Source organism: Zonotrichia albicollis, chromosome 6 (genome assembly GCF_047830755.1).
Source record: "Zonotrichia albicollis isolate bZonAlb1 chromosome 6, bZonAlb1.hap1, whole genome shotgun sequence".
Lineage (NCBI taxonomy): Eukaryota > Metazoa > Chordata > Aves > Passeriformes > Passerellidae > Zonotrichia > Zonotrichia albicollis.
The window spans coordinates 16,248,865-16,261,013 of record NC_133824.1 but is presented as its reverse complement, the minus strand read 5'-3'; the positions used below and the strand labels follow the sequence as shown (position 1 = coordinate 16,261,013).

Below are 12,149 nucleotides of genomic sequence, written 5' to 3'. Positions count from 1 at the left end.
TCCAGAGCTGTCAAGTTTCATGCAAAACCATGTAACATCTTCTGTAAATATTTAAGGATCCAGTTTACATGTTTCTGAAATGACTTGCAAACTTTACCTTGTGGTTAATTTGTTTCCTGAAGTAATGCTGGAGATAAGGCAAAGAGCATTGTACAGTCCCTTGGGTAATGTCCTGCCTAAAATTGTGACAGTAAAAGGGTAGTTGCTTAGGTTAAGGCCGTGTAGGGATGTGGGTTAGGGGCCAAAGTTTGGTGTGGTGGATTTGGGGACTTTTCAGTGTGAGCTCTGACATGTTTTGTAGACTGCTAGGTGAGCAGGGAAAAAGCTTGCATGGCACTTGTAGAGAAGGTGACCTATTGCAGGTAGAGCTTAAGTGTGATTATTATGCTTTTAATGAACTCTAACAAGAAAGGGAAGGAAGATTGGAATCTGTCAGTGTCTGAATACCAAAGGTGAACCTGAGGCATGACAGGGAGGCAGAGAGCTGGGATGTCTCTGGATGTTATACTATTAGTCTGGAGGTTGAGAGTAGTTCTGGAGTCTGAAGGAATTAGTGAGGATTTTTCCCTTAATTTTCTTTTTGTGTTGCCCAGGCTACCTGCTGCTGCTATTGTCACCCTTCTGCTTGTTTTTGATTGCTCTTTCTTCCTCTCTGATCCAAGACAAAGTACAGCCAGAGGGAAGGGAAATGTGCTGTTGGGGAAGGTGAGCAGTGTAGCAGTGCATAGTTGCTGGTAAGAGAATGGGTTGTTGCCTTCATCCAAGCTGCAATGTGCCTGTGTCACTTGGCTGTGACCAGCTGAGACGTGAGCAGAGGTATCAGAACAGTGGAATGCATGAATATAATTTCTCTGTTCTAAGCTTTGAGTTCAGAAATGAAGGGCATCTCCTCTGTCCTGCTGGAGAAAGGGAAGCTGCAGTGAAAGGGAGGGAGGCTGCCAGGGCTGTTTCCAATATGACTGCAGCTACTTGTGCCTGGGAGGCTGTGTTACAGGCAGCAAACTGAAACTGAACAATGCACAGCCAACCTCAGTTTAACCTTTCCTCTTTCCAGCTGTAGTATGAGGTTGAAACTCTCCTATAATATTTCTGCTTAGAGGCTTTTGGAATCTAATCTCTTGTAGACTATGTTAGAATGTATCCTTAATTTTCCTAATTTAGCCCTTTCCTCAGACATTAAAATGACGAGATTTATTAGGAGGGGAGGATTGGACTGTAGTAAGGCCAGGTAAACAAGTTAATGAAAGTGAGTATCTTTAGTATCACTTGGAGTTCATTTTCAGCAGTGACTACAAGCAATACATAACATCAGGACGTGGGAAGGTACTTTCTGTGTTCTTGCTGCTGTGAACTGCGTTACCTCTGTGTAACACATCTCAGAGATGACCCGGGTCAATGCTGTCAGAGAGAACCTTTCCTCCTGCATCATCTTCTCCTGCACCCTCTCCAAGTACATTGGCAGGTGAAAGAAGGTTCAGTCATTCAACTTTGAAAACTGGTGGTTTGAACTTGTGTAACAGAGAAAGCAAATCTGTATTCAGGCCAAACCGGAGTTGATATTCTTCTGATGGTGGATACAGAACAGACACTCATTCCTTTCTTGGCTACCTGCATAATATTTCACATTGTTAACAATAAGAAGAAATGCTGGTTTAGATGAAATGGGGACAGAAGAATGCACTGAAGTGACAGAAAACCTTCCTATCTGACTAGTAGTGGAAAATTTTACCTTTTCCTAGGTTTTTTTTCCACTTGACAAGTCATATAGAAGAATTGAAATAATTAAGATTTAAAAGCACTGTGAATCTAATTGTTGAACCACTCAGTCCACACACACTTTATCAGCAATACTTGTTAAGTATGTTGGGTCTCTGCATTGCAAGGCCTATGGAATAGTGCAGAACTTGGACAGGAACAGACCACAGTGGGGGAAAATGAGAGTTGCTTGAAGCAGAGTAAGAGGGGATGGTGTTAGTAAGCACAAGATAGTGTTTAGATGAGTTTCCCTTGATAAAATAGTCTTTTTTGGCTGAAGGGGGGCCCCCACATGTGGACAGTCCAGCCTGTGGTTTAGGAGTACTCCTGGATTCCTGTGTGGTTGCAGGCTCCCACATAGCAGCATCCACGAGTAATGCCTTGGCTCAGAAGCAGCCCTGTCCTGGCAGATGGGGATCTGGACTCGTGTACTTGTGCCTTCATCACTCTTTGGCAGGATTATAGCAATATGAGACACCTGGGCATGGAGCCTTTAGTGTTTAGAAAAATAGTTCATGCAGAATATTGCAGCATATGCTTGTGGTAAATTCTGTTACTAGGAAAACATGAGGCTTGCCCTTTATTTTCTGTGCCTGCTTAGCATATAGTTTCTGAATTGCTTTTAGGATCTTGGCCCTTATCTTTTGAGTAACATATATTCTATTCTTAGTAGTGGCCCAGAATGAAATTGGAAAAGAATGTTGCTCTTAAATGAAGTAATCTTCTAAAGGATTGTAAGATTCCTCAGGAGTTCATTCCAATTTCAGGTTAACACCTAGAAAAATTTTACAAGCACTGTTTTTCTATTTTTCACTATTACTGTACTGACCTTGGTTTCTCTAAAATAAAAGTAAATTTCTGCTGAAGGAAGGCAGAAATAGCCTGTAGCCTGCAAGTCTCTTCTCCTTCCTGGATGAGCAGCATAGTTACTACAGCGGCAGAAAGATACAATAAAGTATACTCTTAAAAGCTGCAGAACTGAAGAGTACTGAAGGTGATTGTGACTGGTATTTCAGAGTTAGTAACACTCTTTCATCTCATGTGAGTGCAGAACACAGAAGTGTAGGGAGTGTGGGCTATTTGCTTGCACTGTACTTCTGACCTGTTACTACTTTGGCATCCAGAAGCTATTGATAGAAGCTCTAGAAATAGCTTGGATTTTCCATTTGCAGACTTGCACTTAGCATGAGGCTGGTCAAACCAGCTCTGGGTGAATGTATTAAACATTGGATTATGTTGTTTAAAGCTTGGGCTTTTTAGTAGATATGAGTAATTCCATGTTTTGGAGGTTTTTGGTGCATTGCTGAAGTTGCCCATGATGTCCTTCAAGAAGATAGCATCCTAGCAAAAGAGAAAGCTTAGCTACTGGGAGCTCTGGAACACAGTGAGATATCTTCTGAATAAACAATCCCCATGGAAATGTAAAATTCTGAGCATGGAGCTCAGACCACCTAATAATTAAGGATAGTCTCTGTAGAAGGAAGTTAATGCAAGCATTTGAAGGTACAGAAACACTTTTGTTTAGAGTACTGTCTGTGTCTGCCGGGGGTTCCTATTCTTTTATTTGAGGATGGAGAATTAAAAGCATAAACTGAAAAACATGGTGAACCCCTCTGCTTGGAAGTAGCAAGGGAGACTTGAAATGGCTCCCTGATTGTGCTCAGTATCTTCCAGGATCTGGCTGAAAGTATATTTCAACAAATGGTTCTGGTATGCTGCCAGTAAATGATTGTTAAGATGGAGATTATGAAATCATAAATAAGAACCAAATATATGACAGGGCTTTTGTCACTGTTTTCAAAACAGAAGTGCGAAATCCAGGAAACTTAACAGTTAAACTGAAAAGAAATTCAAATACTTTAAGCTGTGGAAATATGTGGAAAGAGGATCCAAACTTCCAAATGCTTTTGTTGCCAGCTGCTCTGACTTTGTACGTAGTTTAAGCTGAGAAAAATATTTTTCCCTCTTTTAACCTTGCTACTCAAAATTAGTTATATCACGGGGGGTTTGTTTCCCCCTCCCCTGCTTCCACACATGTATTTTAGGACAAATTTAAGCATTTTTTGTGGATTTGCTGGTATAGTTCTTATGGCAGTAGGTATTTCTCAAAATGGCTACCAAGTGAGGGCAGTAATGGCATAGTTTTAACTGAGAAATAAGGTCTTTGTTTTTTTGGCAGTTCTTTCTAAAGGAAGGATTATGGGGTTTTTTGTCTTTGGTGTTTGTTTATGGGTTTTATAACATGTTAGCTGTCTTTGTGTAGCTCAGCTTCTTCTGAGCTATGGGCAATAATTGGGAAAGGATGAAGAGAGATGACTATTAATGAAAAAAAAATTGGAGGTGTATTCTTTTCTGAACATTATTTCATTGCATAACCAGATGATCCAACTTTCACTCTTCCATTTTTCCAGAATCCTGTCTCCTTTTTCCTGGTTGAGGCTTCCCCCATATCTACTCCCCTTTTTGTGCAGCTAACCCTGCTGTGCTTGATACATACTTCTCCTCTTGCTGGGGCTTCTTTGGGTAGCATGTGTTTGACTCTCCCCTCAGCCTTTCTTACTCCCCTTATCTCTTTTGAGACATTGGCATCTTAAGCTCTTGTGGTACAGGAGGATTGTCAGAGTGAAGGCGTTTTTTCTCTTGTTGGATTTTTGAACTGGAGCATGCTTACTGTTATGAGTGGTGGTGATTATCATACTGGTCATTCTGCCTACCAGATGCTCTGGTTTCTCCCCTCAATTTTTTAAAATTGATCTTTCTCCAAAGTCTGAGACCTAAAATATGTATTGAATCATGATTATATGTAGTGTAAGAAAATTATTCCAGTTGGGCTACATTACTGTTGTAGTTCCTTTCCAGCTGCAACTATTCTATTGCATTATATTCACATTCTATGGCATTATTTTTTCTTGATGTGTTCTTTGAGGATAAATTGTATTTTGCATTTGATGAAGTCTCGTTACATGCATTCTCTCCCTGGGTGTTGCTGTTGAGTGGTCTGTATGGTGGTCTGTGATTTGTAGTGACATGTTTGCTGTATTTAGCAAGAATGCCACTTGCTCAAGAAATACTGTGAATTTTTATTCCTCTTTACAGATTTGCAACAGTGAGGTATGACCAGGCATCTAAGAACATTAAAAACCAGTTCATGCATCTGACCAACTACAGTGTCAACAAGAAGAGTGGAGATTATGTCAGGTACTTGGCTGGAAAATGGAACCCATTCTTCAGAGGTCGGGTCAGTTTACCTGAGTTGGCCTAATGCTGATCCATAGAGGTAGGCCAGTGGTGTAAGTCTCCTCCTTTCATTTATTTTTAGCTGTGATGATCCTGAAGTAGAGGATTATGGAAACAAATGGAGCATGAGTGCAATGCTGAGGTACTTAAAACAAGAGGGGAGAGACACTGCAGGTCAGTAAAAATCTTGTTGTTTCTTTGTTGGATCTTGATCATCTCAGTAGTGTGAATTCTGAGAAGTCAAGGAGGTGCCCCAGTGAGTCCCATTTAGCACCAGAGCAGGGTGGAGGGAAGCATTGTTCTTTACTCATGAGAGCTGTGCATTTATTCTCTATCCCCAGAGATAAGGCCTAACCCCTTCCTTTTTGCAACTAGTGTTCTGAGACTTTCTCAGGGTGTGCTTCTTAATATTTTACCTACATTTCCCCTTTCTTAAGGTCATTCCATTCGTTCTAAAAGCTTCCCTCCCTCTACTGCTCCCATGGCCTGTTCGGTCTGATGAGTGACCAACCTCTGGACAGCTGTGCCAGTTTGAATGACTCTTGGATGTGGTGTCATCTTTCCATGGCTCAGGTTTTTGCTGGGTGTTTTCATTTAGTCTGTGTTTCATACAAAATAGCTCCTTCTTCCACACCTTTGCCAGGTCTGCTGGTAGTGACTGCATCTGCAGAGCAGAATCCAGGGATAATTTACCTGTGATACTGAGGCATCAGTAAAATTACTGATAGCAACTGTGGCCCATATTGCTAATGTTGCCAAGGAGCACTCAAATGTTGGAGAAAGGGATTTGAATCTGGCTTTCAGATGGAAGTGGACTTTTTTTCCATCATGTGTGTGCATGGCAGTCCAATCCCTTGCACCATATGTGTTCAGCCAGTTGTGAATGTGCAGTTATTAATATTAATACGTCTCCACTCCTCATCCCAACCTCAAGTATAAAATATACACTCTTAATTAGTAAGCAAACTACTGAGCAATGCAAGCAGATTTCTTTAACTGTTCATTACAAGACGTGCACCTTTCTCTGATGCATCTGGTTCTGGCCATAGGGAGGCAGAATGCTGAGAAGTGCTGGCCTTGTCTGGGCTGGCAGGGTTTTTGTGCTCTGGGTTGTTTATGTGTGCTGGGATGTTTCCATGCTGTGTTGGTTCCACTTAGTTGTTTTCTGGTACAGAAGTTCACATCTGAATTTGCTTGCATGATCTTTCTGTAATTGTTCAGGTCCCTGCATGTCATCATGTGAGCATGAGAAATAGTAATTGTAGAACTAAAGTAAACTCTCTAGTCAAGTGGTTTCTAGAAGATACTCTTTGAAGTAGTGATTGCCAGATGTCTCTGTGGATTTGCTTGTGCTCCCTTTGAGGGGTGGGGAAGGCTGTCCTTTCATCTTTATTAACTTCTGAGACTATGACTCCAGTATTTGTTCATTTCTCCTTTCTCTCACTTCTCTATTGCTTGTCCTTGAAAACAAAAGCAGTGTGGTGTTCTTTCTATCACATGACTCATCCCAAGTCCAGTGTAGAATGCTAATAGGTCTATGTCTAATGCACATCTTTTCTTGCTTTTTGCTTCCTCTGTCTGCTTAGACTCCTGTTCCTGAGCTCTTCACAGGCTCATGCAGGAGCTGGAGAGTGCTTTCTTACTATCTGTTATCTATAGGTCAGCAGGACTGGGAGCTATCACCAGTCAAAACATTTTGAAAAGATTTATGAACTTGGGTTTGGGAACAGCTGCTTTAGAGGAAGGTGCAGTGTCACAGAACAGTTATCTCATAAAAATTTTTCTTGTGAACTTTTAATCTTGGTGCTATGGCTTATTCTCTGTAGTTTGAGGGCTTATCTCACTAACCCACTCCTGTCTAACCTTTGTTTAATCCTTCCTATACTGTGAGTGGGCAGTGGTCAGACTCCAGCTGACTTGTGCTGGTGTGTTTGCCATATGTTTGTTTACCTGCACTGGACATATACTCACATTTATCATTCTCACATTCTCATTTGTGAGTATTTTTGCACTAAGATATGTATGCATGTCTGTTTACTTAGGCTTGCATGGATTTCCCAGCATCATTGCTTTGTCATCCATAGGGTCTCATGTGCTTTGATTCACAAAGCTGTATCTCCATTTGCATATTCTCATGCCTTCCTGGATATGATGTGTTACTTCACAATCTACTTTTTTCCTTTTTCCTCCTGCCCCCCTCCCCTCTTTGCAGCACTGATGGCCAGCGTGGAGGACCTGATTATCAAGGCTCTAGTTTCTGCTGAGCTGTCCATTGCATCAGCTTGTAAAAGCTTTCTTTCACATCGTGGCAGCTGCTTCGGTAAGACACTGGGGGCATCTTTGTTGATTGCCTGTTGAGTACTGTTTGGAACATCCAGCTCTGTCATGCTAGAGAGAAAGTGCATTCCCTAGTGCAAGAAAGCTGGATGCTATTTTGGTTGTTTTGGTTTTTTGTTTTTTTTTTTTAGCATAAGTCTCGGTGAGGGCAGGGGGCATCAAATCTCATTTCACCCTGTGTCAGCACCATTGATCAGAGTCTCGTGCAAGAAAATGAAAATAGGATTATGAAAAAGGACTCGAAAGGGAACTTGGGGAAGTGCTGGAAAGTTGGTGATTTACCAGTGCCCTTGCAAAGAATGGCTGTGGGTGATTAAACACGTTTTTAGAGCATTTGCTGTTTCCTCCTGAGCCAGCTAGCAGTGTCGTTTTGCTTTTCCCCGGTGCGTGTGAGGACGGGCAGCAGCCGCGGGCGGTGCCGGGGCGGGGATGGCGCGGGCGCCGCGCGGGGGCGGCCGAGGCCGCTGCCGGCCCGGGCGGGCGCTGCGGAGCTCCCTGGCAGCGCGGGCTGGGAGCGGCCCCGGAGAGCAGCGCCTGGTACCGCGGTGGGCCTTCTCCCGCTTTCCAGTGGCTGCTTCCCAGCCTTCCCTAAAGAGGCCTCCTCCTGCTCCTAGCCGTCCTTCACTCATATGGATGCGTGCACGGAGATGAAGTCTCAGTCAGTGCTTAAACCAAAGGCCAAGCTTGGCTTTGGCTATCCTGCGTTTAGGTATTGGGACTTACAGGTCAAATCCCTTTATGAGGTCCTTGAGTTGTACTTAGATACTGATAATTCTGCAACTTTCAACACTCCGGGATAAATGCATCTTTGGATATTTGAGAGTGATAAGACAGTCAGGAATCAAGGAGCCATGACTGATAGGTTGTTTAGTTGCCTCCCAAAACTAGCTACCTCTCCAACCATAGGTTCTCCTGACTGACTCTGATGCCTTTGTAAATTGAAGGACCTGGTGCTACATGGGGATTTATGAGTTAGATAATAGTCTCAGTGAAATGGCACTTTATTGGCTAGTTGAAAAAAAGACTTGTCAGAACCATTTTAGCTGCCCCTTTTTTTTGGCTTCTCTCTTTTCCTTCCTCAGTTGTGTCTCCAGAACTGTGTATATGGAAACTAATGTTCCTAATGTACTTTCTGCTGGGCCTGGCTCTGAGGTTATCCCACTTCCTGCTGCCTCCCCAGGGCTGCACTAACCACCCTCTCAGATGCTCCCCCACAAATAAACTGTTTTGTTCCATTTATTTCAGTGTAAACATAAATTAAGAGCTTCCCAGGAAAGAGAGCTTAAGTAGGAGCCATACTGCTTCCCTAGGGAGACTTAGGCATTTCCAGAGCTCAGTACTTTCTGCCACCTTCCCCCCACAATTAAGTGGTGGTCCTTGTCTCAAGGATTTGAACTTCCATCATGCTGTATGGTTCATTTGTCATCTGTGTGTGTGTCTTTTTCTGACACTTTTGGGTTGTATGGCTTTTAACCTTGTAAATATTCAGTTTTTCTAGCTGGAAGTGTTCATAATGGTTCAGTTCATAGTTGTTAGCATGAAGGAGAAAGCTGCAAAGGAAGACTTCAAGGCAGCATGTTGAGTCTCAGACAAGAGCCTTTTTTAAATTTTTTTTTTTCATTCTGAGCTGTGAACAATGAAACTGAGTGTGTGCTCTGAGGAGGGCTGGTCATGTGAAAAGTATCTTAGAAACCTTTATCTGAAATTCAGATGCAGAGATGGGTCTTGTTTGGAAAACTCCTAAAAAATATAACTAAGTTGTATTCTACTGTAGTGCTTGTAATGCTGTTATAGGGAATAGAACTCCTGTACAATTGCTGTTTTCTTCCTAAAAAATTAAATCACAATTACTTATTTGTCCAGACGAGGTTGCCCATTTTATTTCTCTAATTGTTTAGTACTGCACTGATCCTTCAGTTCTTGCACAAGTAAGTTTTTGTATGTAGTGTACTTGTTTCCTGGATTTAAAGGATGAGAGTTTTTTCATGGCTTCTTCATTTTCTGGGACTGGTGAGACAGGCTGATTCCTGCCACCAATGCATGCCTAGAAAGAGAGAGTGCTAGGTCAGGAGGGTCCTTTTTCTCATGTCAAGACAGAGTGCTGGTGACAGTTTGTGTAAAGAGTGAGTTCCATTTTGGCCATGTAAAGTGAGCTATTTACTGCATTCTAGTAATAATCAAAGGACTTGGAATGTTCAGTTTTGTGCCTCTGAAGTGCATCACAGAAGCGCTGCAAGTACTACATGATTTTGTTGTCTTGTTCATACACTGTTTTTAACAAAGTGATCCCAGTCATCTATTTTGTTCTTTGTAATTAGCTAATAATTCCTTATGTAAAATTAAGCTTGTAGCAAAAATTGTTTCAACCAGTAAGTAATTCCAGAGGAGGGCATGCTGCAACTCTCCAGATCACTGCCCTGTCCTGAAGCTGGTCACCAGCTGAGTCAATGGTCGCCTCTGGAGCCTTCTTTAAGAGACAGATACATAGATTTTGCACTTATTTAAGGGATGTGACATCTCAGTGTGGGAACAGGAGGTACAATAGGGCTGCATATGCCCAATATGATTACTGACTGCGTTTTTCTCCCTCCTGAAGTAGGCATGGCTGGGTAGGCTAGAAAAGGCAGTAATGCCTGCTTTCAGGCAGAATGAAAAATCTCCATGTGGGATTGGTTTAGTAGGGTAGGAAATGAAGGTGGCTGGGTGCAGCACATATTTTTGCCAGCAGCCAGGTAGCAGCATTTTCTGCACTCGCTGAAATGTGAGCCTAAGGAAGCACCAGATTGAAGTCCTCTTGTTTCATTTACGTTCTAGGAAACCCAGCTGTGACACTGTTGAGCTTGTCTGCAATAAAGAAGGCAGGCCAGGATAGGGTAAAGGGCATATTGATCCCACCAAAGCAATGACTTTCTTATTTAGCTGCTTCTGTGTCTTAAGGCTGAATTGGTCAGGCTTTTGCTTCTAATCACGTTTATATTGAGATAAAAACAAACAATGCACTGTTGTATGACATGAGTGGGGGTGAGCTGGAGCTAAATGTTTTAAAAAGTCTTCATTTGTGCCAAATCACCAGTTTCACAACTGCCTGTGTCGCTGTTCTTCATGAACATTTAGTTTTCTGAGTGGTGGCAGTTGACCTATTTAGGGGAAGCCTTTTGTAGTTTTGAACAGTGCTGACCTGCTCCATCATGAGTTTTCCAGGGCACTAAAAACTTGAGATTCTTAAGGAGTTTCTGTACACACTTGATGTGAGGTGAGCTTATGCTTAGTGACTTAAGTCAACCATACATATACCACACATATTTCCTGTGTTTTTCTAGTTTCTTACATGACATGTCACAGAAAAGCTGAACAGGGATTTCCTTATTTTCTACCATTACCTTTTTTTTTTTTTTTTTAACGAAGCTTAATCTGTTCTATTATTATAGCCTTAGCATCAGTCTTTGCTTTGAAGCCAGTATGTAAAGATGCCATTGGAATCTGAAAAAGATTGTAGACTCCTCTGACTACAAGCAGATTCAGGAGGCCTGTACCCTTCATGACAGGTGTTTTGATGATCTGATTGGTGAGGTAGATTTTATAATGTAACTGTATCTTCAAATTTGACTGAACTGTCAGCTGAGTGTGAGGGGTAAAATGAGTTCAAGGGATAGGTCTTCTAGTCATGGCTTCTATAGGAACAGGGGGTCTATCCCTGCACTGTTTTTCTTACTTGTTACTTGAAGGCTCTAAGTGGTGTCTGATATTAATTATTTAGTACCCAGAGCTTGGTTGAAAGACTCAAGATGCCTGTTGCTGCAGAAACTTTGTTTACGAAGTTGTTCTCAGCTTAGTAGCACCAGTTTTCTTCCTCAGAAGGCTGAAGCAGACCTAAAAAGCTTTTTTGGCTCTTTTTGGGGGACTTAGGAAATGACCAGCACTGTCAATTTATCGTCAATGGACTTGTGTTACCAAAGTCGGAATCAACCCTGGCTTCTCATTCTGTCTTCTGCTGCTACTGGTTCCTGTGGTGGCATTAGGGTCTTCACCAGATAGATGACATCAAAGTGAGGAACACCAGTTTATTCTTGCCTCATGGCTTTCTTGGAGTGTAAGAGCTTGAAATGGGAACTAATGAGGTTGGGAAACATGCTCTCTTTATCCTTCACTTCATGTATCCATCTAGAGAGTCAGATGGCTTTTATTTTAGTCTACCTGGTATTATGTTTTGTTAATTTGTGCATTTGAGTTTGTTGAGGACCAAGTGGCCACGTATCTACTCTTAAGTTCCTCAGTGCTGGAAGGGAAGTCAAGTGGTTACTGGAATATTAACCTCTTTGCTCACTCTGGTATCACACACTGGGTTGAACAAGTTTATGCCTTGTGGGTGATAATTTATTTACTCAGTAAGATTAGGATTGCAGAGGCAGCTGAATCTGCACCAAGACTCCCATTCTTTGATGTTAACCTTGAAGCTACTTGTCCCCTCTTATTGGGTCCTTTTCTGTAATAACATAGAGATAAAACCTTTCTCTGTTAAAATAAAATTCTCTTAAAAAGAGAATTAAACCTTAATATAAAACCAGAATGAATAGGAAGGAAAAATTGAAGACTTGAATTTTAGTGGCAAAATTTCCTTGCATTAGAAATATCTGTAACTATGCTCCTACCTAAAATGAGGAGATAGGTTTTTATTGCATTATCAAAAAAGAGTTACATGCTGTGCAATTTTTTTCCCACTGTTTGTGTCCCTTCATAACATCAGGTTGTCTCCATTTAATTGTAGAGTATGTACTTTGCAGTAAAGCTTTTTTTTTCCTCTGGGGAACAAGCTGCAAAGA

The 12,149-nt window shown here is 41.8% G+C and overlaps 1 protein-coding gene across 7 annotated transcripts in view; it reads left to right on the top strand.

Annotated features, from left to right (window-relative positions):
- TTLL5 (tubulin tyrosine ligase like 5) overlaps positions 1-12,149 on the top strand; it is a 135,952-nt gene that overhangs the window by 17,022 nt on the left and 106,781 nt on the right. For all 7 annotated transcript variants that reach the window (XR_012580727.1, XR_003379906.2, XM_026792380.2 and 4 more), the window contains 3 exons: positions 4,852-4,953; positions 5,075-5,166; positions 7,205-7,312. Coding sequence is in view for 5 of the 7 variants with exons in the window: in XM_026792380.2 (XP_026648181.2) it covers positions 4,852-4,953; positions 5,075-5,166; positions 7,205-7,312 (302 nt within the window). In the remaining 2 variants the exon portion in view is untranslated. The remainder of the gene's footprint in view (positions 1-4,851; positions 4,954-5,074; positions 5,167-7,204; positions 7,313-12,149) is intronic.